This window comes from Phycodurus eques, chromosome 10 (genome assembly GCF_024500275.1).
Source record: "Phycodurus eques isolate BA_2022a chromosome 10, UOR_Pequ_1.1, whole genome shotgun sequence".
NCBI classification, from domain to species: domain Eukaryota; kingdom Metazoa; phylum Chordata; class Actinopteri; order Syngnathiformes; family Syngnathidae; genus Phycodurus; species Phycodurus eques.
This window is the reverse complement of record NC_084534.1, coordinates 23,347,128-23,371,279: the sequence shown is the minus strand read 5'-3', so window position 1 is coordinate 23,371,279 and position 24,152 is coordinate 23,347,128. Positions and strand designations below refer to the sequence as shown.

At 39.9% G+C, this 24,152-nt stretch overlaps 1 protein-coding gene across 2 annotated transcripts; it reads right to left on the bottom strand.

The window, feature by feature from the left end:
• Positions 1 to 3,798: 3,798 nt before the first annotated feature.
• On the bottom strand, positions 3,799 to 23,929 carry inka2 (inka box actin regulator 2). Of its 2 annotated transcripts, XM_061688074.1 has the most exons (3): positions 23,851 to 23,929; positions 13,235 to 14,396; positions 3,799 to 3,844 (listed from the first exon to the last, which is right to left on the bottom strand). In XM_061688074.1, the coding sequence occupies exons 1-2, from the start codon at positions 23,902 to 23,904 to the stop codon at positions 13,272 to 13,274; spliced, it is 1,179 nt and encodes a 392-aa protein (XP_061544058.1). In that variant the 5' UTR covers positions 23,905 to 23,929; the 3' UTR covers positions 3,799 to 3,844; positions 13,235 to 13,271. The 2 variants fall into 2 exon arrangements, with proteins under 2 accessions (XP_061544058.1, XP_061544057.1); XM_061688073.1 differs by lacking the exon at positions 3,799 to 3,844 and having other exon boundaries at positions 10,972 to 14,396.
• Positions 23,930 to 24,152: the final 223 nt, after the last annotated feature.

Here is a 24,152-nt window from a genome sequence, read left to right as displayed (position 1 = left end):
CTAACAGCGCTAGCAACGTGGTGCTTGAGGGTTTGGGCGCCATTTTAGGGAATTACAGAAAGATGACAAAAATACACAGCTAGGCACAAATACTGAAGGTGAGTTTTTCAGTTAATAGTTTTAGTTATGTTCTCTCTCGAAAAACACTGCTCTGCTTTTCGTGTGACCTCCTCCAAGCAGCCTGAGGTGTTCACTTTCAGTCAACGCTAATTGTATTAGTTGGTATTTTAACGGGAAATGGCACCGTCCCCTCGTTGCAAACCTCATGGGCTCTTGGTACTCCGCTTGTGCAATGAGTCAGGAAATGTGTGTCATTGCTTCCAGGCCACATAAATGAATGATGTCGCCCGGCGACCAATCCGCGTGACTGCAAATTCGGCTTGTCGGAGCCAGACGACAACCAGAAAACACAGTCTTCGGGGGAGCCAATGTCTATTTTTAGCATCAATCCAGTAATCGTGCGAGCCAACTGTAACGATAATCACGGAACATGAATTTAACAAATGTAGTCTGCGTTTACTCACAAATGTTCCTTTAATGTAGTTCCAGAATCTAGACTCACTGCTAGTTATTTCATGCTAATTAGCAAACATTACCATGCTCGCGGGGATCTTACTAAAATACAGTCAATCTAATAATATTACCTTGCTCAGGTTGTGTATAATGGCTACAAATGTATACAAAAAATGACATTTTTCATTGTTGGGATTAACTGCTGCTGGAGAGAGATTCAGCAAGGAGCGAAAGTGAGCAACGATGCGTGCAAGTGTGTGTATGCGTGAATGTGTGTGTGTGTGTGTGTATGTGTGTGTGGCCCCAAGGCTGTGTGTGTTCCTGTGAATGTGCATCTGCAACGCATTCCTATATGTGTCTGCGTGTGTGCTGTGTGGAATCAGTGGCCCTCCGGGGGTCCCGTCACAGACTGTCCAACTGGTTTTAGTGGGCAGTTGCTCCTGGGGGTCTCACAAAAACACAGTGGTGGTTGTTTGCAGCAGACGGAGCCTCACACTGTGGCCCTTGTTGACCCCTCCAAGAGACCTTGACAAGATTTCACATTCATTATCATTATCACAATGTGTTTCACTTGCTACTAGATTTTTCCCAGTGAGACCATTCAACCGCCAGACCAAAACATTAGTTACGCCTGCGCAGTCTAATTAAACACAATATGGGCTTTGTAATTGATTGATTGCACATTTTAATCGAATCGATGATTACACTTTCAAAATTCTCGTTCCGCTTGAGTCCACTGTTGCTGTGGAATTTTTATGATCTGTGGACAAGAACTGTTAATGTGTAAAAGAACACACTATATAATTGTGTGCATTTTATTGAGTGAAATAAGTATTTCTTTCCCATCCCATAGTTTGTATGGCGCACGTAGCCATGTACAATCAACCAATGATCAATACTCCTGATCTGGTCATATGTATCCTTGGAATCAATTTCTTACCTTCCAATCTCGATACCACCATGGGCAAGACTGAAGGAGCTTGTCAAAAGATGTCTGGGACAAGAGCGTAGCTCCATGCAAGAGTGTACCTCGCGGAGTGAGAACGATCATAAGAGGAAGGGAAGCAGCCTCCAAGTACACGGCAGGAAATTGCTAATGATCTGAAGGCAATCGGGATCTCAGTTGGTAACACGATGTGCCATAGTGTCCGCAAAATCCGCCCACTCGAGACGGCACGTGTACAGGCCCGCCTCATGTTAGCCAGTGAACATCGAAATGACTCAGGGAAGGCTTGGGAGAAAGCGCTGTGGTCAGATGAAACCAAAGTTGAGCTATTTCACAACTCACCTTGCTGTGTTTTGGAGAATGACATTAAAAATCTATTCAACACCATTATTAGATTGTTCATTTCTTTGTAAGTAGGCAAATTTACAAAATCAGCAAGGGATTGAAGAATTACTTCCCTCACGGTAAGCAAGAGTGCAATGTTTCTTTCCAAAGTCACATTGCCACCTACTGGCCTGGCATGCATATTACAGTGTTGTTATACTTAGGCTACACTTTAGTCAGTCAATTTGTTTTGTTTTTACTTAGTCGTACTTTTGTGTACATTAAATAAAACTTTCAGTTTTAAAAAAAAAAATAAAAATCTATTAAGCGTGTAAATGCACTTAGGCATTCAAGCTTGCATGTGCAAGGAGACAATTTACACTAATGTTCTCTCTAACTGCGTGCAGACATGCAGAATAAAAGCAGCGCACGTGAAATTTTAATGTGTTTGTCAATATGTTGTGAAAGAGCTTCACCGCCTTCTCGTGGTCTTCCTTTGCACAAAATATGACCCAAAAACATGCTTCACTTCTTTTCCCAAAATAAATCTCTTTATTCAAGTACATTGTTGACAGGACTGACTTCCCAAGTCGGTCTTTTACAAACACACATGGGTGGGTCACCAGCATGGCTGCGCGGTGACCTTTTTGTTCGGGGTGGTTTGTGGCTCAAACCGTAACGACCTTTAATTTCCAAGCCGCAAGCAGCTGCATGTGATTTGAGCTTCGAAATGCACGTTTCATTTTGGAATATGTTTTTTAGAAGAGGACTTAATCACAGAGTAAAGAGACCTCCATCTACTTTCGCTGGATTCTACGTCGACTTTGGCTTTTTCTCATTTGTATGCTTCATTGGCCCTAACCACTGTCCTTAGCAGCCTCTCACATCCAAAGTAAACATTTAGTCGGGGCAAAGTGTACAGTACGAACACTTTTTCCCTTGAAATGAATGGATATGCGATTAATCTGTTCCAGTAAAAAAAAAAAAAAACATTGTGATGTGTTATTTTAAAGAGAAAATAGCACTCATATTGTACGTTATTAAAACATACAGTAAGGACATCATTAAATAGAATTTAAAATAATTCAACTGTTTTTGTCACACTCCATCATTTGAACGGCCGTTGGCTGCTCCTTTCGGTGTGCCCACCTTGGTCATGGCACTATAAGACAGATAGACAGATATATGGAGGTCTCAGCTCCTCTGTACATGACTGATATTAGTCGTTCTTTGCAGAGGATAAAGAATATATGACCGTGAGTGGTGTTACATTGTACGTTTACATTTGTTGCAGCATTGTTTGCATTCAAATATCCACCGCAACGTAAACGCTATTTATCACGAGTGTTTGTGCGTCGATGGAGTTCCCCATTATTTGTTAGCATGAACATTAAGATAGTGGCCTTAAGGCTACACTGTGGTTGTTTGAAATGCGCAATGTTTAATTCTCTTTTGTTTTATGTTTAGCCTGACAGTAAAGTTCAACTTGGAGTGGCAATAAACAGCTCGACGCCGCTTTTGTGAAGAATTGCTCACTACTTGCCAAACTGCCGCTTGTTGTGATCTGAACCGAGTTGAGTCGAGTTCACTGCCACCATACAGCGATCGTATCTCAAGTTTGCGCTCGCAAGTCAAAGCAAAATGAACTCGGTTGAGTAGCTCGGAAAGCAGAGGAATAAATGAGCAGAAGCAAAGCGTGCCGAACCCTTGTCCTTAAATGGACTCAGCAAATCTCTGTCACCACTTTTAATCCCAACGAATTTATTTTTGCCAAAATATTATTTATTTTTTTAAAACACAGCTACACAGCCACGCTTTATCTCCAGGTCCTCAATTACTGTAGCTGTGACGCACGCACACACACGCGGGCACATGCTCGCACACACACATGGCTGCGCTTCTGTTCGTCCTCAGGGGAAGTGCTGAGTGTCTCATCTCATCCCATCACACTCCTCCATCTCCTCCTCTTCCCCAGACTCAAATGAAGAGCAAGGATGTCTCTGCGCTCTCGTCCCACCGCTGCTTCCTAAAAAGTGGCGCTCTTCCAGCTGGAGAGAGACGCTTGAAGAAAGCAAAGTGGGTCACCGAAACTTGACGACAATACACTTTCCAACAAAATAATACAAACATTGCAGAAGATGATGTGAGTGTCTGAATTGCATTTTTCAAAAAGGGATCACTCGCAGTTTCCCAGCCAAGCCGTCCTCATTTAGTCCATCTTAATGAGCATGAAAGTACTTGGAAATACTTTTTAATTCTCTCAACTCACATACTGTATGATTAGAAATTCTGGAGGGTGACGATATGCTGAGCTGAGGAGGAAAGACGTGAAGAAGAAGCAGACTCGCGGACATCAGTGAAACTAAAACGAGTGAGTGTAGGCTGCAAGTCACGTATTTCACAGAAATGTCCTTCATTCATTCATTGTCAGTTATTATGATTACGCTGCATTTCGTCCAGAATCTTCTCCTATGATGGCTACAAGTCCACCTGAGATGTGATTTTCAGGTTTTGTTACTTAGTACAACATGCTGGTCTTTTGGACTGTCAGAGAGATGAAATGAAGTCAGCATGTTTTAATCTATAGCGCATTCTCAATTTGGTCTCCAACACTCTGGAATTCCTTACCCGCGGAAATTAGAGAACAGCGACCCTGTACAAATGTTTCAATCTCGACTGAAGACTTATTTCTAGACTCTCCCATTGGTAAAACCATACCTCGTATGCAACTAGTCTCTCGCCCTGCCCCAGCTCCCGAAATCTAGATTTTGGCCTGTTTTACTGCCCATTGGAACTATTTTGTGCTAAATTGCTATATCAATAAACTTGACTTGATAACTCTTTTTTTAAATCTTCATAAATGTGCGACATAAAAGATGACGCATGGAGTCAAGGATGACTTGTGGTGAGTAACTGGAGGAGGCGTTAAATAACGTGCGTGTTTGTGTGAATCTTTGTGAATGTGTGTGAGTCAGAAGCAAAGCTTTGTGTAAAATCTGGATTAATCACGGCGAGCATCCCCCCGTTTTGGATCACTCTTTATGATTTAATGAAAACCAGGGCGAGGACATTGGCACCCTATGGCGACCAGCATTTGTGTGCGTTTATCTGCGTGTGTGTGTGACTATTTCATAAGAGCAACACCCTACCGAGATAATACCACGTAATTCACTGTTTGCCTTAAGAGGGTTTGGAGGGGCTTCATGACAATTGATGCGGCCGTTGCCCACGGAGGGGTGTACCTAATGTTATGGCCAGTGAGTGCATATATTGTATCATTTCATGTATCATTTGATATGTTATATCAAACATAAATGTGACAGTTAGTGGATTCATCCAAACATCAACACGACAATTTGTGTCCACCAGGAAGTAAGCTTTGTTACAGCATTCCTTGCATTCGCATGAGGTGTGCCGACGGACGGGATGCTTTTGTCTAACCTTGGTGAAACATTCCTTCAAAATTCCCAAAATTCTCCCACTGCAAATGAATGGTAAACCCATGAAAAAGCAACGACCAGTCCCTTTTCCCCCAGGTATATTTTCTGTCGTAATTTAACCGACAAATGTGATCCACACATCCATTCAACTTTGAACTTTCTTTCACAAAATGTAAGTGTTCCCACTTTTTGTGATTTAAAAGGGAGCGGAAATTCAGCATCCGAGAAGAATTGCTATTAGTTTTTATTGTGCGCACATACTGATTGAAAGTTTTCCCTTTTCTTTTCTTTTTAGCCATTTTTGGGTTCTGCCAGGGCCCAAGGTGGTCCCCGCCACCTGTCACAACGTTGATTAGATGTTCACTGAACTGAACTGCAGTGTTGGGAAAGTTCATTTTCTACTACCAACGAGTCCAAAACAGTTCACCATTCCAAAAAGTTTAGGTCATAGTTCATGATTACAAATTTTGACGTAAATTCACCATTCCAAAAATGAACTAGTTTAGGTCATAGTTCATGATTAAACATTTTGAAGAAAGTTCACCATTCCAAAAATGAACTTGTTTAGGTCATAGTTCATGATTAAACATTTTGAAGCAAGTTCACCATTCCAAAAATGAACTAGTTCTTTTTTTGTTTCGTCCAGTATGTTGCTGACGGGCTATTACCCTCAAAATACTGGCATTTCATTTCCCCATTGTTGCCACCCATTCAGTCCACACTAGCTGCCAGCTGCAGCGTTCACCCTACAATCGCGATCGAACGATGGTGAAAGGTCATTTGATAACTTTGCATTCCTCGCAGGGTTTTTGCTGTAAGTCCCTAACAAAACCTGACACTCTTGAATGAAAATGAACTTTGGTTGAAAAACTGTGCTTTGACGCCAGAATGAGTGCGTTCTCAATTCCGTTCATCAGGCAGAAATGAACTAAGTTCAGTTCACGTTCACACACAATATGAAGTAGTTCATGAACACTGCTGATATGTCATGAGAGAGTATGACAAAACAGAAATAGCAAGGGGATTTTAATTATAATTTTTCTTCAACTACTCATTGGCAAATGCTTACAATTGTGAACGATCTTAGATATATCGTAAGCTTTGTATATTGTCTAGCAAGTATAAACACACGCGCACACACACACACACACACAGTACATCACCAACATGGTGACCTATTTAACGCAGCGGGGGACTGTTCACAGGCAACATCTGCACACGCTGCTGCTTCTTCTGCCTCCCAACGCTTTTGGTCTACTTCAAACACTGCAGCAGTGAGCATTAGAAATGCATTTTGCCTGTATAGCACAATGCAGTGGCATTAATAATGTTTCATGCGGCATATTCCAATGTGTGCGTGTACCAAGTCCGTCTCTGCAAACGTCAGCGGAACAAGAGTGTGAGACCGGACCGGCCAGATGTTAAATCCCCCAATAATTCGCCCCAGTTTTAACTCTTTTCTCTCACGCTCCAATCTGGCTTTGCCATGTGGTTTTACACAAGTGTGTGTGTGTGTGTGTGTGTGGATGGATAGATAGATAGATAGATAGATAGATAGATAGATAGATAGATAGATAGATACTAAACATAAAACTAGGATAACTTCTCTGCTAGCTTAATGCAAATCGTAACACATAATTTATAATTTATAACCCTTCAAGCAAATGATATTTGAACACAAACGGTGCAGCAACACATTTTGACATTCAATATAACCGCACTCACAGTCATATATTTTTTATCCTCCGCGAGGAGCTGAGCGGTCTATACTGTATCGACATCCATGTACAGTACATCTGTACGTCTGTCTTATACTGCCCCCAGGTGGCCGAAGCGGGCAGCAGCACAATTGCCATTCAATTGATGCAAAGTGTGACAGAAACAGTTGAATTGGTTTCATTTCTTGTTAATGATAGCGTACAATTTCAGAGAATAGAATATTATATTGTGTACGTTTTCGCATTAAAAAAAACACACTACAACATTTTTCTATTTTGGGGGGGGGGACTGGAACTGATTAATCTATGGCAGATTTTCATAGCTACTCATCGCCTAGATTTTCCTCTGTGTAAACAGGGCCGCACAATCCTGATTATTGAGTCTACACGCAAATCCTCTCGCTCAGGAGTGGTGGTGGGGTCGGGGGGTTGGGGGTGGGGGCCGTTGGGGGTGTTTATGTGCAACGGTTCAGCATGCCGCCATTGAAGAGCTCTCATGTTTCCTGTGGGAGAAAAAGCAATGCTGAGTGACGACGATTCTCCACTTCTTCTTCTCCGTCTTCTTCATGCTGACCGATTAGAAAAAGTGAAACGTGAGCGCATTCCAGCGCCGGCCGGGCTCAAGGCGGAGCTGGTGTGGGCGCACAGCTGAAGGATCACTGAAAGATGAGCGCCGTGGCCGGGGGGAGGAAACGGAAGCACGCGGGGCCGCATTGCGTCGTACGTAGGCACGCATCGTTGCACCCGCAATCACCCAACCGAGTAATATCATGTGTTTATAGTTTACATTTTCCTTGTTAACTTCTGTATTGATGGACGGCGAAGACATTTACTCATTTCTTTTTGTCTCTGAGATGATGGAGAGGCGCCTTTGCATGTGCAGCCTGTTACGACAGCTCTGCTAGCCTTCTCCTTCATTTATACTTTTTTTTTTTTTTTTTTGTCATTTCATGTTCATTGTGCGTTGTGGACTCTTTTTAGCCTTTTCGGTCGTGACATTCTCTGCCTGCATTGCGCCTCAGCGCCAGTAAACAACGCCGTACAATTCTGGAACTGACAGACTTTGTCAACGGCGGTTTAAGTGACAAACGGAAACAATTTTTGGACACACTGTTCCGTCCCGACGGTCCGTTCTATCCGATATCCGTGATATCGGGGTTCGTTTTATCGAGGTTCCACTGTATATACCCTGCCACAGAACTCGTCAACCCGCCTTTTACCCGAAATCAGGTTGGATAGGCCGCATCTCATCCACGAACGACCGTGATGAGGAAAAGCCAAATACAGTGTGTACAGGCAATGGATGGCATCACAATATCTAAATTAAAACAACTCAGCCATTATGCATCAATCTTATCGAACGTTTGTGTATTTTGCAAGTAAATGTCATTTATAATGGGAATTGAATCCTTCTGGGTGTCACTACAGAATAACAAGTGTAACAAAATCAAGATACAGTGAAAGCAAGATAGAAATGGTGCAATTGTAGAAAACAAGCTAAAAATGTGTTTTGCATTACAGTGGTGACTTTATGAGCGAGTAATCAGTAGCTACAGGAACTGAGCTAAGCACTAAACATCTTTACTTTATGATGGAGCACTGTGCAAGTAGTACTCTTCATATACATCTAAAATGTGACTTTAGTCTCGGCCCGTGTGAGAGCGACAGCTGACAAAAGTCGGGGGTTGGTGGGGGGGTGGGTTGTCCAGACACACAAATTGAATTAGCTGAGACGACGGCTCTACTGTTGCAGCTGTTGAGCGCGTTCTCTCCCACACAGGCACACGGGCTCTACTTTAAGGCTGGTTATGATTTCAAAACAAAACAAAAAATACAATCATGCCGAAATTTCCATACAAATGGAATTGCTAGAAGAAGAAACTCCATAATATACAATTCATTCTATGCTGCTAGCAGTATAGATTGTCAGGATTCATTTTGACTTAAAAAAAAAAAAAAGGCCAAAATCTGCATGTACTGTAAATAGTAATGCTATGCTTGTGTCACTGATGAAAGTGTGCATGACAACCAGACGCACAAGTAGATGAAATGCCAGTTTTGGGAGTATGACATTGGAATGGTCGCTATAGTGCGCGGTAAACTCTTTGCTGCTAAGAATATCAAGATCAAGAGTGCATAGTATGCTATGGATTAAAACATCCGGATGGATTGTCAGGATTATTTTGGACTGAAAATGGTGGCTTGTGGAAAGTCTGTTGGTAACATCAACTCTGCTTCATCTCCACAACTGCAACAAGCGAAGCTTTGTTTGCATCTATTCCATTTGACAAGCATCTATGATATCATCAGCGTGGAGCCCAGAGAAATTCAAGACCAAACTCATTTTTTTTTTTTTTTTTTTTCCTTTTTCCTCAGAGGCACACAAAAGTCGATGCGGTCAGAAGCGTGTCACATGTTCTCAACGTTTTATTTATTGAAGACGCTGTCGGACTGCCGCTCCATATTTACAAATCAATTTCGAGAGCTACCATCGAGGCAGTTCCATCCACTTTTTAGTCATGCAGCAGCACTTTGACCGAGAGAGAATTCCACGCCGGCTTTCTCAAGCAAAATCCATCCAAAGTTACATGCGATTACTTTTATCGCGGCTACAACACGTGGAAACTTTTTTGCCACATTGGGTACAATCTAACAACCGAAGGACATCCGTTTACAACGAGCATCATGTCATCAAATGTATTAAACAATATTCTCAGTATGGTGCATTTTAAGAACTTTATATATATATATTTAATCATATTTCTTGAAAAAAAAATGTCATGATTTAAATGTCTGATTTTCCTCAGATAGATTATTGTCCTATTATTGTTGTTTAGTTTTTATTTTAGGAAAATTTGTTTTGTTTAATTTCTATTGTATTATTCCCATTTATTCATTTGTTACTAGTATTTGATTCATAATTTAATTTGATTCTATCAGTTTATTTGTATTCAATGCATAACATTTGATGAGTTTATTTGTATTTTAGTTTTTACTTTGTTTCATTTTATTATTTATTTCCATAAAATAATAGTACCTCCTTTGTAATGTATTTTATATTTTTTACAATAAACATTTGCTAAAAATGGTATTGTTTAGAGAACATTATCGTAATTTGTTTATATGATTTTTTTTATTGGATGCAGCAAATTACAATAATTGTTTTGTATTTTAATATCTATTTTTCTAAATTTCAATTTCTTAATTTAATTCAGAAAATTATAGAAAATGATACATAATTTATTTTATAATTCTATCTCATTTATATTATATTTTATCACATACATACTCATATACAGTAGATTATTTGTAATGTATTTTATGGTTTTATTTAATTTGATTTACATTTTATCACATCCACATTCATATGTAGCAGTGGATTTTAATGTGTTTTTATTTGATTGGATTTAATACAGAACATTCTAGTCGTTGATTAGTTTTTTTGTTTCATTTTCTATTTAGTTCATATCTTTATTTTGCTTGATTTTATTTTATATTTTTACATGACATCAGATAAAAAATGACGTATTTTTTTTCCAAAAGTACATTTTCCTACTAATTTATTTATAATGCAGTTACCACACGAAAACAAAAAACGAGTGATGCGCAAAACTGCTCTCTGTTTCTTAAAGCAAATTTATTGTATACAAAGAGTCAAGTGACAAGTCTACAAAGCACGACACACTTTGATCACTTCATTTAAAAAACAAAACAAAACAAAAACATCCACAACAATGGTGAGAATTCCCAATTTGGGAGCAAACAAACCAATAAAATGACATCTGCATAGTGTGAGTGAGGTCGTATTGCAAAATTTGTGTGTGACCTGCATCCTGAGACTGCAACATATGGATCAACTGGCCAAGAGGCTGCAAAAGAGCTAAAGTCTAATCCTTGCTGGCCCCTTGGCTATTGGTCAATTAGGAAAAAAAAACAAAAAACCTTACAATAAATGACATTTATAAGATTGTCCTTGCATTCTACCAGTGGTCCAAGTGTAATATGTGTAAGATCAAGACATTTCATACTTTATATATATATATATATATATATATATATATATATATATATATATATATATATGTCCAGTCTTGTCCTGTTAGCAGATGGCAGTCAGTGGTGGGCCGTGCCATGCTCACCCCCTTCCACTCTGCCAGCAACCCATGTGGACTGACAGTTGACTCAGTATGTGCCACACAGCAGACTCATTAAGAATATGTGACATGACAGCTGGCAAAAAGAAAACACCACGAGAAATTTAACTGAAGTGAACTAGTCATGCACTTGATTGCTTTCACGTCCTGCTGGGGCCAAGATGATGCAATGATGCAACGGTCCAAAAATGGATGGAGCACTCATCATCCTGGTTGCGTTCCCGGCCTTATGTCACAAAGTTCATATTAGCATTCCCAGGCATTTTAAGGTTTTCACATCCCACGTAGTTCAAATGAGTAAAAAAAACAACAAAAAAAACGAGTACGGCCCGACCGAATTTTGCGGCTGATGCCGATTCCTATATTTGGCAAAATTCCGCCAATTAATTTAAAGAATATATAATTTTTTTGGGTCCCTTAATGCTTACAACAATAAAGATATGAATTATAGGCAGAAGATTAAACAGTTTTACAATACTTTAGCAACTGTTCTTTAGCATTTGTTTAACTTTAAAACAGAGAGAAAAATCGGCCGATTTTACTTTTGCCAATTTTGGCCAATTTTTTTTATGTTTAACTGTCATTATCTTTGTCTTGTGTTGTAATGTGTTAATGTGTAAATCCATCTGATTTGAAAAGGACGAATATCAACCGATTAATCAGTCCAGCCCCGCTTGAGTTTATTTCACGTGTTGAATTTGTTCCGTGACCAAGCTCAAAACTTACTTTACTCGTACAACAAATCAATTTTCTCCATTGAAATGATAATGATGCTGCATTTTACAAGATGGAAAACGTACTCCAGCTTCGTCTCACATTGCAAAAACATACACTTTCGGGTCCATTGAAGAATTGTCCATAGGTGTATGTGAGTGCAAGTGGTTGTTTGTCTTTACTGTATGTGCTCTGCAATTGGCTGGCCACTAGCGCCTCACCTCTTGAGCCAAAGTCAGCTAGGTTAGGCTCAAGTTACCATTGACTCTCATTAGCGCCGTAGAAAATGAGTGGATGGCTTGTCAAAACCGGAACCATGCATGTACTTTATTCTGTAACTTTGACGGATGTGACACATGGCCTTCATCTAATCACCTTCAGAATTCTACTTTTCTGAACAGTTTTTGCTCTTTCCCATTGACTTGGTGAACCAACTGCTATTAGAACCTTTGTTGGTTACCACAGAGGCAGTCTGTTGCTTCCTGCCTCTGAATCAGACAGAATGTTTAAAGGAGACATCGTGGGTAAAACGGACTGTTTAAAAGGATGTATACAAATATTTGGTCTCTGAAGTACCGACGCACCAATCGGGGGTGATATTAAACAACCGAGTAGATCTTCTGTTATCAGTCTTTTTCTGAAAATGTGTCTGCCCATCATATGGCTAGCTATGATGGGCAAATATCCACAGCCACTTTCAAGCCAAGGCCGGACTACACTGTCTGAAACAGTATCATGCAGAGGCCCTCTCATGCAGAAATACCCACATTCACCACAGAAGTGACATGTCAAAGTCAAACGTTAAACAGCCCTGAGTTGCGTCGGATGCACAGATTGGGGTGAACTTCTGGTAAGTGGCACATACTTGATTGCTTGGTTAAGTTGTAGACGCAGTGGCGGTGGAGTGGTACTAGTGTTTGATCAGGTGTCTCAAAATAATTTTATTATCCTTTACCCAACCCTCTGGTAACTTTAGACAAATGTGCCATTGGCCCAGCAGTGTATGCGGCTGAATATACTGTTGCTCACTTGCACGAGACAGGACTTGCCCTTAAAAACAGGCTAACGTGTTCTTAAAACATCCGGGAGGGTTTGAAATTGTTTAAAAAAAAAATCGTTTTAATTAGAGTTGCCAATGCATCTTGGAAACTGAAAGAATGTTCAAGTGTGCGTATAGTGACAACATACAATATATGAAACACAAACCTATTCGACCCAAGAGTGTCGTGTCTGGTAAAAACCGTTAAAGTACCGTCTTCTCAGATAGAGCCAGTCAGACAGCCAGAAATAAATGACAACATGTCGATTGTACAAAAGACACTGCCAAAAGAGGTTGAAGGTTTTCTGATTGTCAGACAAAACCTGATCACCAGGACCGTGAGTGTGACGTTCATGTTTTGGATAACACGTTCATTCAGCTCGCACCTGCTGCCGGTCCAATGTGGTGTCTGTTGGCGCGGCATCAGACCCACACAGCTGTGTTGTAGTCAAACAAGGGCTGCACCTTCCGCAGTCTACCCTCCGGTGGTCTCCGGTCCAAGTATACCCCCGCAAACGGCTTCTCGTGGAACTGCTGGAAGTGGTTTTGGCTACTCGGATGCATTTCTGGCCGCCCTTTACTCTGCTGTCCGTTGGCCCAGAAAGGCAGGTAGAAGCTGCCTTTTGAGCTTTTTGGAGCCGCTTTTTTGGGCCTCCTGACCAGGACGCCCTCGGAGATCTCCGGTGCCATCCAGCCGGGCCTCTCTTTGAGCAGTCTGTCCCGGTCTGGCCGGACTCCTCGGAGGAACTTCTTGAAGATGTTGGTCGTGAGTGAGAACTTCCTGCAGATCTCCTGCGATCGGCTGAGGCGCAGTGGGTGAGCCGGTGTGTCTGGTCTGTCGCCGCCCCCATCCGCTGCCCTCGCCTCCCTTTTCTCCTCCTCCTCCTCCCCTGTTTCTTCCAGTTCCACCTCGGGCAAGTTCAGCCAGTTGCCTACAAGGTCGGCGAAGACGTTGTCGCCCAGGACTAAGGGTTGGCGATTGCGGCAGCGGTTCATGAGCGACGAAGTCCAGTCGCCGGCATCGTCCGTGCTGTCCTGGGAATAGTCGTTGTCCAGGGATGGACCTTCTCTGGAGAGGCTGTAGAGGATGCCCGGCAGATCCACCGGTTGGTTACGCTTGGGAGGCTGCATGTAGGGCTCGGGCGGAGGGTTCCCTACTGTGGGTCCGCAGAAATCAACCTGCGGTGCCGCATAGCCTGACCATCTCCGCGGTATGGCCTCCAGGTCTCCTTCCTCGCTTCTATCCATCTCCAGACTGGAACTAGATGAAGAGAGGGTCCCTTCGCTGTATCTGCTTTGTGAGAACTCCGTAGATGGCTCTGGACTTGGGCTGGGGTCGTTGGACAAGCACAACCTGGGATCTGCTTCCGAAAAACTCATGAACGTTGTGTCAGAAGCTGTCGCGTCCTGCAGATGTGTCCGTCCTGGAGCTGTCAGGTTGAGGTTGTCTAGAGCGGTCTGGACCTGAAGGAGCTTGAGTTCCTGGAGGGCTCCCATCATGGAATTCATCTGAGCATGGAGGCCATCTCCTGCTTCCTTCATGGACACCTGGAGAGTGACGAGAGTGATGACAATCAGAACATGTCCGCTTCAGCTTCACGGTGTCCAAATCTGGACCGACCAGCTGTTCCTTTTTTTAATCCAATTACAACAGCATGAATTGACAGAATGAAACATGACAGCGGGTCTACAGGCTGTTTTGGATGGACGTACACGTTGACCCATATGGCTCGCATTCAAAACATGACAGCTGCAAAACAGACCAGCTTTCCCCTTCACTCTCATTCAGTCTTTACTTACCAAAACCGGTACAATACTGTATGCTACCATCTTTGCACTCATGTACTCTATGCTGCACCCACAAATCTCTCACTCCATAAATAAATATACTCAAGCTGGCGCACGAGCATCACATTGCACTAATTCAGGGCCATTACATGTACTATAGACTATACTGTTGCACAGTACATTACACAGGAAAATATATATACAATTAAATATCTAAAAAAATATTTAAAATTGAGTATTATTTATTGATTTAACATGATTTTAAAAGTAATGTTGTATTTAAGAATAATAAAAACATGTATGTAATAATTTAACAGTATATAAAGTTTCAAGATTTAGATTTTTTAAAATACTTTTATTTAATAATTACAAAGGATTTAAAATTTAATGTAGAATTATGAACAAAAATATTTCTTTGATGAATTAACATGATTTAAAAAGTAATGTTACATTTTATTTTTATTCAAAATAGTAATGTTTTCATGAATAGAACAAGAATTAAATGTTTGTTAAAATCAATATTTTATGTTTAATTACTTATTATTGCATTTATAGCATTTCATTTTTTAAAATGTGTATTTATTTATTTACCATTATTTCGTTCTATTACATTTTATCCCCCAAAAATGTTTTAATTGAAAACAAAAATTGAAAGATATTTGTATATACTTGGGTCTTCGTACGTGCAATATAAATAAATACATATATTTAAAAAATATGTATATATAATATATGAGATTTTACTGCATACCAATTGTATTATTATTATTATTATTGTTGTTGTTGTTGTTGTTGCTACTGCTGCTGCTGGTGGTGGTATTGCTATTTGTACGATCCAGTATAGTTATGAGATCGAGGCATCATGTTATCCCAAATAAAGTGCATGAAGAAAGTTCCTAGCATCCAACTTACGTAAAATGTGCTTGCTAAAAAATGTAATCAGGACAGTCAAGCTTGTTTTTCACGCCTTTTTTTTTTTTTTGTCTGCTGCTGCAATCATACTCTTCTCATCTTCCTCCTACTCCTCCTCTTTGCTTTCGCTTCTCATCTGTTCTCGAGGCTGAGTCATGTGACCTAACATCTTCTCTGGAACGCACACAGACAGACGAAAAGCCCCGGTGGCCAAGTTCTGAATCATTTGCCCTCCCTGACCCACTTTGTGAATCACTGACATCATGTTTTGTCGTCACCCAAGAACATTTGCACGCATTTCATGGATACTGTACATACGTAGCACGCTATACACAAGCATGCATGAAGTTTAATAACTTAGCTTACCCGACTACTTAATAACGCAAACAAACCAACCATCTATCCATCCATTTTCTGTACCGCTTATCCTCACAAGGGTCGCGGGCGCGCTGGAGCCTATCCCCGCTATCTTCGGCCGAGAGGCGGGGTACACCCTGAACTGGTCGCCAGCCACTCGCAGCACTAACAAACCAAAATGGCCGATTTCCTTTTTCAATTTTAGGCATGGGTCTTTCAGACTTTTTAATGCAACCAGTTACAATAGACATTTCCTCCCAATTTCATATTGATCGGGGAAACTGGTGCCTGGGGCTAATTTCTTTCAAACTTTCCAGGGGACGCAACAGCGTGACTTTTGAGGGATCATGTTCAAGACCCCTAAAATAGATACATTTCCCCCAAGATATGCACGCTTGCCAAAATTGGTGAACTTTCGGGCATGCTGAGACCCCAAAAGGTGAATCATTTGTCACAATAATAATGAACAGCAATTGCAATCATTCTAATAATAAACAAACAAAATAACAATAAAACATCATTCAAAGTGATCCTCTTACCTTCTATGAAGTCAGACCGTCACTGTCATGTCACAAATGCACCAACCTAACTGCCCCTCATGTGTACGGATGTATATATGTAGCAGTCTCGCATGGAGGCAACCAATCAGAGTTGCAAGTCTAGAGTCATCCCCAAACTGCGTAAGGGGGGTCACAATGAGACGAGAGACTGCCAGTGAGAGTCAGTGGGGTGGGACTGCGGGGGTCCTCGGCCATATGCTTAGATGTCGATGAGAGTCCACGGCTTCAATTATAAATGGTTACATATGGAAGATCGTAACAACACCAGACTGTGATATATGACTGTGGTGCCCCCCCACCCACCCCTATGTGTAAAACAACCTATAAGCCCCGTGAGAGGAAGACATGTTGCACAATGTTTGTAATCTCAGGAAAAAACACAAATGTGATGCAAAAGGAGATGGCTTCATGTTTCTAAATTAAATTGTGGCTATGAGAAAATACCTAATGGCAAAAAAAAAAAAAAACGGTTTCAACAAAATAATGTAATACATTTAAAAAAAATTAAAACTAAAAAATATATGAAAATCTAATGTCAAAATATTTATTGAAAATGTAGTAATCCTTGAAGCATCAGGTGGAAAAATAAAAGTGCATTTCAAAATGTAAAATGTGTTATTTTTTAAAAGAAATGAACACTGAATTGAAATGTCATTCAATTAAAAAGTGTAAAAATTGTTAAACTCTATTAAATGATAACATTTATTGAACAATCAACATTCTAAAAAGTTTAGTAAAATTTTATAGAAAATTCTTAGTATTTTTTTAAAGTAAAAAAAATGTATGAAATTCATCAAATTAAAAACAAAATAACACAAGATGTTATAAAAATGTTAAATAATAATAGCATCAAATAAAAAAATAAAAACACATTTAACTAGATTGTATTATTTTATAGAATTTGTGTTTTTAAAAGAGGATTTTTTAATTGAAAGGTAATTATTTCATTTACTTGTCACCTACACAAAAATATGGATACAATATAGTAAATATTTAATAATGTAAAATTCTTCATAAAAAAATACTATAAATTACAAATGTAAAAATAAATACAGTACATTTAATAACTGAATGAATAAAATGATCAAAATAATCAAAAATGTATTGAACTGTATATATGTATATTAATTTACAGACAATTAAATGAAAAAAGACTATTATGAAATGCATATTGCTAAATACAGTATAATCACAAAAATAGACAAGTCACAATGACTATGTTTGAAAGTTGTTTTGTCTAATGACACACATTTATCTCCAAAATATGGGAAATAAAACTTAAAAATTTCATTATTATTATTTTTTTTTTCTATATCTAATATTCTGATCATTGTGCTAATGTGGGCGGCACGGGGGCCGACTGGTTAGAGCGTCAGCCTCACAGTTCTGAGGACCCCGGTTCAATCCCCGGCCCCGCCTGTGTGGAGTTTGCATGTTCTCCCCGTGCCTGCGTGGGTTTTCTCCGGGCACTCCGGTTTCCTCCCACATCCCAAAAACATGCATTCATTGGAGACTCTAAATTGCCCGTAGGCATGACTGTGAGTGCGAATGGTTGTTTGTTTCTATGTGCCCTGCGATTGGCTGGCAACCAGTTCAGGGTGGACCCCGCCTCCTGCCCGAAGACAGCTGGGATAGGCTCCAGCACGCCCGCGACCCTGGTGAGGAGAAGCGGCTCAGAAAATGGATGGATGGATGGGTGTGCTAATGTGCGGTTAATATCATGCACCGTGAACTTGTAACCTTTGGCGGCGTGTGTTCAGCTCATCAAAGTTCAGCTCATCAAAGATTGAATCATCGCAGATATTTTAGAAGGTCAACACAGACTTTTTTTGTGTTTTTCAAAGGTGACATTAATAATTTATATTCCATCACAAAGTAAAGTACATGAGTGCCCCATTATTGCTCATGTTAGCTGACTCGCGACTCAAGCTAGTGGCCCAAATATGTCAGCTTCAACCTTTAGCCGCCTGGCATTTATTTGCTTTAAAAAGACTTGAAAGTGAAGCACACGTTTTGGACGTCTCTTTTAAAAGGCGCTAACAGCCTGAGAAGCTCGTTCCAGTCCCATCCGTCCAGTCCGATTTTAAAGGCGGTGGTGAAACTGAAGCCGTGGGGAACCGATTTACTGCCCTGGTGCACTTTTTGCATCATCAGTCTGCTCCTGTGATGTTCAGACGAGATGAAACGTGCTCGTGTGTAGTCTTGGCCGTGTTTCAATAAAGTTTAGATTGTTTGAATCCCTTAAATAGTGACTGCTGATTTCAGAGCCCCAATGATGCACGGAGAGTAATTTGTATTATAGTAGTAATAATAATTCAATATTGGAGTATATAAAAAGTCTACACATCCCTGTTCAAATGTTTTTGTTGTTTTTGTTTTTTCCACCATTAATGTGATCGAGAAGCTGTTCAACTCAATTAAAAAGAATTCTTTTTTTGAGAGGGGAACTAAAATTAAATGACTGAGATATTTTGGTTGCACGAGTGTACACAACCTCCCTCTTATAAGTGGGGATGTGGCTGGGTTCAGAATTAACCAATCACATTCAAATGCATTTTAAATGGGAGTCAGCATCTGATTAATCCCAAATAAAGTTCAGCAAAAAATAAAAAATAAATAAAAAGCAATTTAATTTTTTTTTAAATTTCCCTTTAAATAATTAAAATGCCGACAATACAAAAATAAATAAATAAAAAAAGGTACATATTGTTGTGGCTCTGTTGCTGTGTCCGGGCTGCTCAGGACAACATCATCAAATAGGTGATGTTTAGTTTGCTTCTTTTTTTTTTTTTTTTTTACTAGACTCCACTAGTTTAATTCAGTGAACTTCTTTTTGCACTTGAATGACAGTTAAGAATGTTTGTTTTTTAATTATTACATTGGCCATGGTTTGACTCTGTGACAGATTACAGTGGTGTCCTGCGATACGAGGTTAATTCGTTGCTTGACCACACTCGTAACTTAAAACACTCGGATCTCAAATCATCGTTCTGCATTAAAATGAATGGAAATACCATTCATCCATTCAAGCCCCCCCCCGAAAATTACATTTTCGAAATCGTTTTTTTTCTCATGAGTAAAATACTTCCCATAAACATACAGTAATTACATAATTAAATAGATTGTAAAGAATTAAACAGTTTTGGTTTTACTTCAATGGACATTGTGCTGCTCCTTCTGATGTTAATGCCTCGGCCATCAGTTTAAGGCAGACATAGAGACTCAGACGAAGAAGAATTTCACTAATGACTCGTTTGTGTTTAAGTATCAGTTCCCATACAACACAGCGGCACCGATGCTATTTGTTAGCCGCTCCAGGGTGGTTTGCATTGTTTGTTAGCAAAAAGCTAAATGGCTTTGTCTAAAGCAAAGAAATATACGTGTAATTTTCTTTGCTTTATGTTTGACCGTAATCTTCAATTGGTGGCGAAAATAAACAGCTTGAAGCCTGATTTTGGGAGAATTGTTGACTATCTGCCAAACCGCTGCTCGTTGTGAAACGACTTGATACATTTGTGTGCAATTGATTGTTGATTGATGTGTTGGCATCTCAGTCACTTTGCTCTTGTTTTAAGAAGTTAACAGTGCACACACACTTTCACCGCTTACATGTCCAAACGTGTCCACCGTGAATGGAGAGAGCCAGTCAAATAAGTTGAGTTCTTCTACTCTATAATTACATGACAAATACTTGTATATTAAAAACACACACACACACGAGCACCTCTTCTATGGCTCTAACATGCGAGATTTGTTGTTTGTTTGGTGGGTCGGGATGGGGGCTTTATAAAATGGAGGTTATCGGACCCCTTCCTGCCCCTCCAGCCGGCTCATTAAAAATGAATGGTACTGTGTGTGTGTGTGTGTGTGTGTGTGTGTGTGTGTGTCAAGGCCACAGGAACGGCGGCTTCTGTGGAGCACATAGAGGGTCTCTCTATATGGAGCGAGGTCAACATCACCAGGCTAATAAAAGCGGGAAAGCAAATAACAAGCAACGGTGTCGTCTTCAACAAGTGAAGCTTGTTGAAGGCTTCGCGGTGACGTCCATTCAGATAAACATGAAAATAAGCTCATGTGTGCCCATGTTTCGGAGCTGGATAAACACTGAACAGCATGACTTTTGGTAGGCAGGTCTATCATGAGTAGACCCACAAAAAAGTCTCAAGACGCCATGCTGTAAAACACACAGGAAGTCGGCCATGTTGGTTTGAAGCCAACATCTTTGGGTCGTTTTCAGGGCTCCTTCGAAGATGAACTTGTCCAAGAGATTCTTTTAAAGCTTCAGCCCCCAAAGCCAGTTTCACTTTGCTACTTAAAATTTGGTAAGCATGTCTATCATGAATAGACCCACAAAAAAAGTCTCAATAAATATAGCTGGAAAGACAGGAAGTCTGCCATCTTGATTTGAAACAAACATTTTAGGGTCATTTTCTGGGTTCCTCCAAAGCCACCTTGTCCTGGAGATTCTTTTGAAAATTCAGCCCCTTAAGAACCGATAGCTGAAAGGGTACAGGAAGGACCATTTGGTGCAAAGCAGCCATTTAACAGACATTTTGGCAAATTCCAAGTGTTACTCGAAGAAAAACTTGTTCTAGGGTGAACTACACAAGCTACTGTTTCATCCGTCTCTCACATTTCACACCTTCATGCATTCGAGCTCTAGTGGTGACGTTCCAAAGTCATGTTTTGCCACCACGAGATGAAAGAAACAAGGGGAAAAAAACCCCCAAAAAACACCTTCACTGTGAGCACGTCAAAGGCTCAGACGACTTGTGCGCCCCAACGCAGGTGTGAAGCACACTTTTACACCACATGACTCACAAACGCGTCTCAGTGACGGTCTGGCAATCTGTCTGACTGACTGAGTCACGACGTGTTTTATTTTGACGACCAGCTCAAGCATTCTTCACTCACACTGCGTTCGTCGCCTGCGACATGACGTCAACGCTAACCCTTGAAGCGCTTACGCTGCATGTTCTGATCGTTGTTGTTCCACTTAAATCATGTAGGGGGCGCTACTTCTTGCAAAAATCATGTGATGTGCATTGTATTTTAATTGTTTCATGATATACCATTTTTTATTTTACGATATTTAGCCGCCGTGTTAATGTCGAAATTATGCCTAAAGTTACAGTGGCTTACAATGACATGAAATATACTTATTAGCAATACAACTTGTTTTGGATGAACACTTGGGCTTACTACGCTACTGTATTTAAATGTTGTTCATAATTTTTCGGGGGTGATACTTAAGTGTAGAAAGTTTAAGAGCGGCTGCTTTCAGGGGAAACTTGATTTTACATTTAAAATGTGATTTATATTCCTTCATGGGTACATAGTATTAAGATTTAACCTGCTTTTGAATGCATTATGCAAACTTTAATGCCAAGCGGATCATTTCTAATGTTTTTATTTATTTTATTTTGTTTAATGTGGCATACTAATTCTAAATAGATTTTCTTTAATGCTATACAAACTTTAATTCCATCTGGGAGAGACCAAAAAATGTTAAGATGTGATTTAAGAATTTATTTTGGAAGTTTTCAACCGTCTAGGGAATTTTTTTATTTTACATAATTTTATTCCATGTTTCTATAGCAAAAATGTAAATCCTGTGTTGTTGTGTTTTTTTTTTTTGGTCATTTTATTTGTCAAAGACAATTTATGAGGAATAGCTTATATTCATACAAATCGTAATGCCTCAATGGGAAATTCCAATTGAAAGAATTTTGTGAAATTTAGTACACCAATTGCTCAGGATATTCACTATTTGTTACACCGCTATGACGTCACACTATTTACTGTATGTGGCTTATCCTTCCTTCACACGCAGCGTTGAGCTTCACTGAACTGTAATGGCAACACTAGCAGTTCACTGTTCGCCACCAGCGTCCACTGCACAAGTTGACACTCGAAGGGGTCGGCAGCACCAGCGCAGCTTGTAAGTTCAAGGGTCAAAAGCGGGAGCCCCACAGAGACGGACACCGAAGCCGCCTTACTACCCCCGTCACCCGGCAAAGTGTTCCCACTTTCATAAGGTGTCTGCTTTTAGGTCGCGACCCTCGTGGTCCTTTCTGGGTGTCACATTGTCACAGGACATCCACTTTGTGCTCGGACCAATGAGCAAGCTTCTTCTTTGTCAGAGCAAGAACCCTGCAAGTAAGTGAGCCTACCCCAGCTGACGTTTTGGTGAGAGAAGCGGGATCCACCCAGAGAACCGGAAGAAAACCCACGCAAGCCAGGGTTCAAACCCGGGACCGCTCGGCCGTTACTGCCAACCGCTAATCCGCCACGCTAACCCTACTTAAGTGTGCCAAATGAGTGAGTGAAGGAGCAAAACGATGAGTCGGCATGTTGTCGACTGTCCGTTGTGACGCCAGCGCTCAAGTTTGTTCCCGGCGGCGGGAAGAGCGATAATCTTTTCGTCCAACATAAAACGACGACGACAGCTACCTAAAAACACGGGGCGGGGGAAAGATGAAATCAATTACATTAAAAATAAACTGAAACGTGTTTTCAAATCATTATATATCATCCTTATTATTATTAATAATTCTACACTGTATTTCATTGAATAATGTACATTTATTTTATATAGAAACACATTTATATTATGTAACGTTATATAAAGATAATGGACTAAATCAACATCTGCCCGACTAATAAATAAATAAAAATGAATACCATTAACAACTACAAATAAATAAAATAACAACAATGAATTTAAAATTATTGTAAATTACTTTCAATAATTATATTTATTTATATTTATTATATATGATATAAATATGTTATTTAAAAACTGTACGCTGCATTTATTTCATATTGCATAACATATATCCATTAAAAAAAATAATGGACTACTGTACTACGTCTTAATTGGTTAATTGGTCATCAACCATCAAAGTCGATTAAAAATATATATATGTTTACTTAAAAAGCAAAAGTCAACAAAAGGAAAGTTGTTAAAAAAAAATAAAAATAAAATAAAACAAATATATGAATAAATATATATAGTTTTTGACATAATATAATATTTAATATAATATATATAATATCATATTTAATATATAATAATAATATATAATATGTAATGTAATTGCAAAATATAAACAGGAGACTACTACTACTACTAATAATAATAATAATAAATGTATTCGTATTCATGTATGTTTTAGGAGCAGTGTCAAGGACTCAAGTGTGGCTATTGATACACACACACACACAAATGTCATGACCCACACATTAGTTCCAATATTACATATCTCCTAGCCTGACTAAACAGGCGTCCACACATTTATATAATTATGAATGATTAGCAATAATGCATGACTTCCACACGCACACAGGAGGGAGACGACAGAAGGAAAAAGGGCAGCACGTACCAGCTCCTGCTTCAATCTGCGCAGGCAAACATCCATGCTCTTCTTCTTGGACATCTCGTGTTGAATTAAAACAAAAAGTAATAATGAGAAATTAAAAAAAAAAAAAAAAACAGATGTCACGCAACGAGTCGCATCGTGACTGCGGAGGACTGAGAAGATGTTTGCTCTGCAGCGGTGGAATCCGGTGGAATCCTCGCTTCGCGTGACGCCAAACGAGTCAAACACCGAGTGACGAACCTCGCGTGTGTCCGTGTTGTGTGTCCGTGGTGTGTGTTGTGTGCGTGCGTCCATTCAAGGGGAGC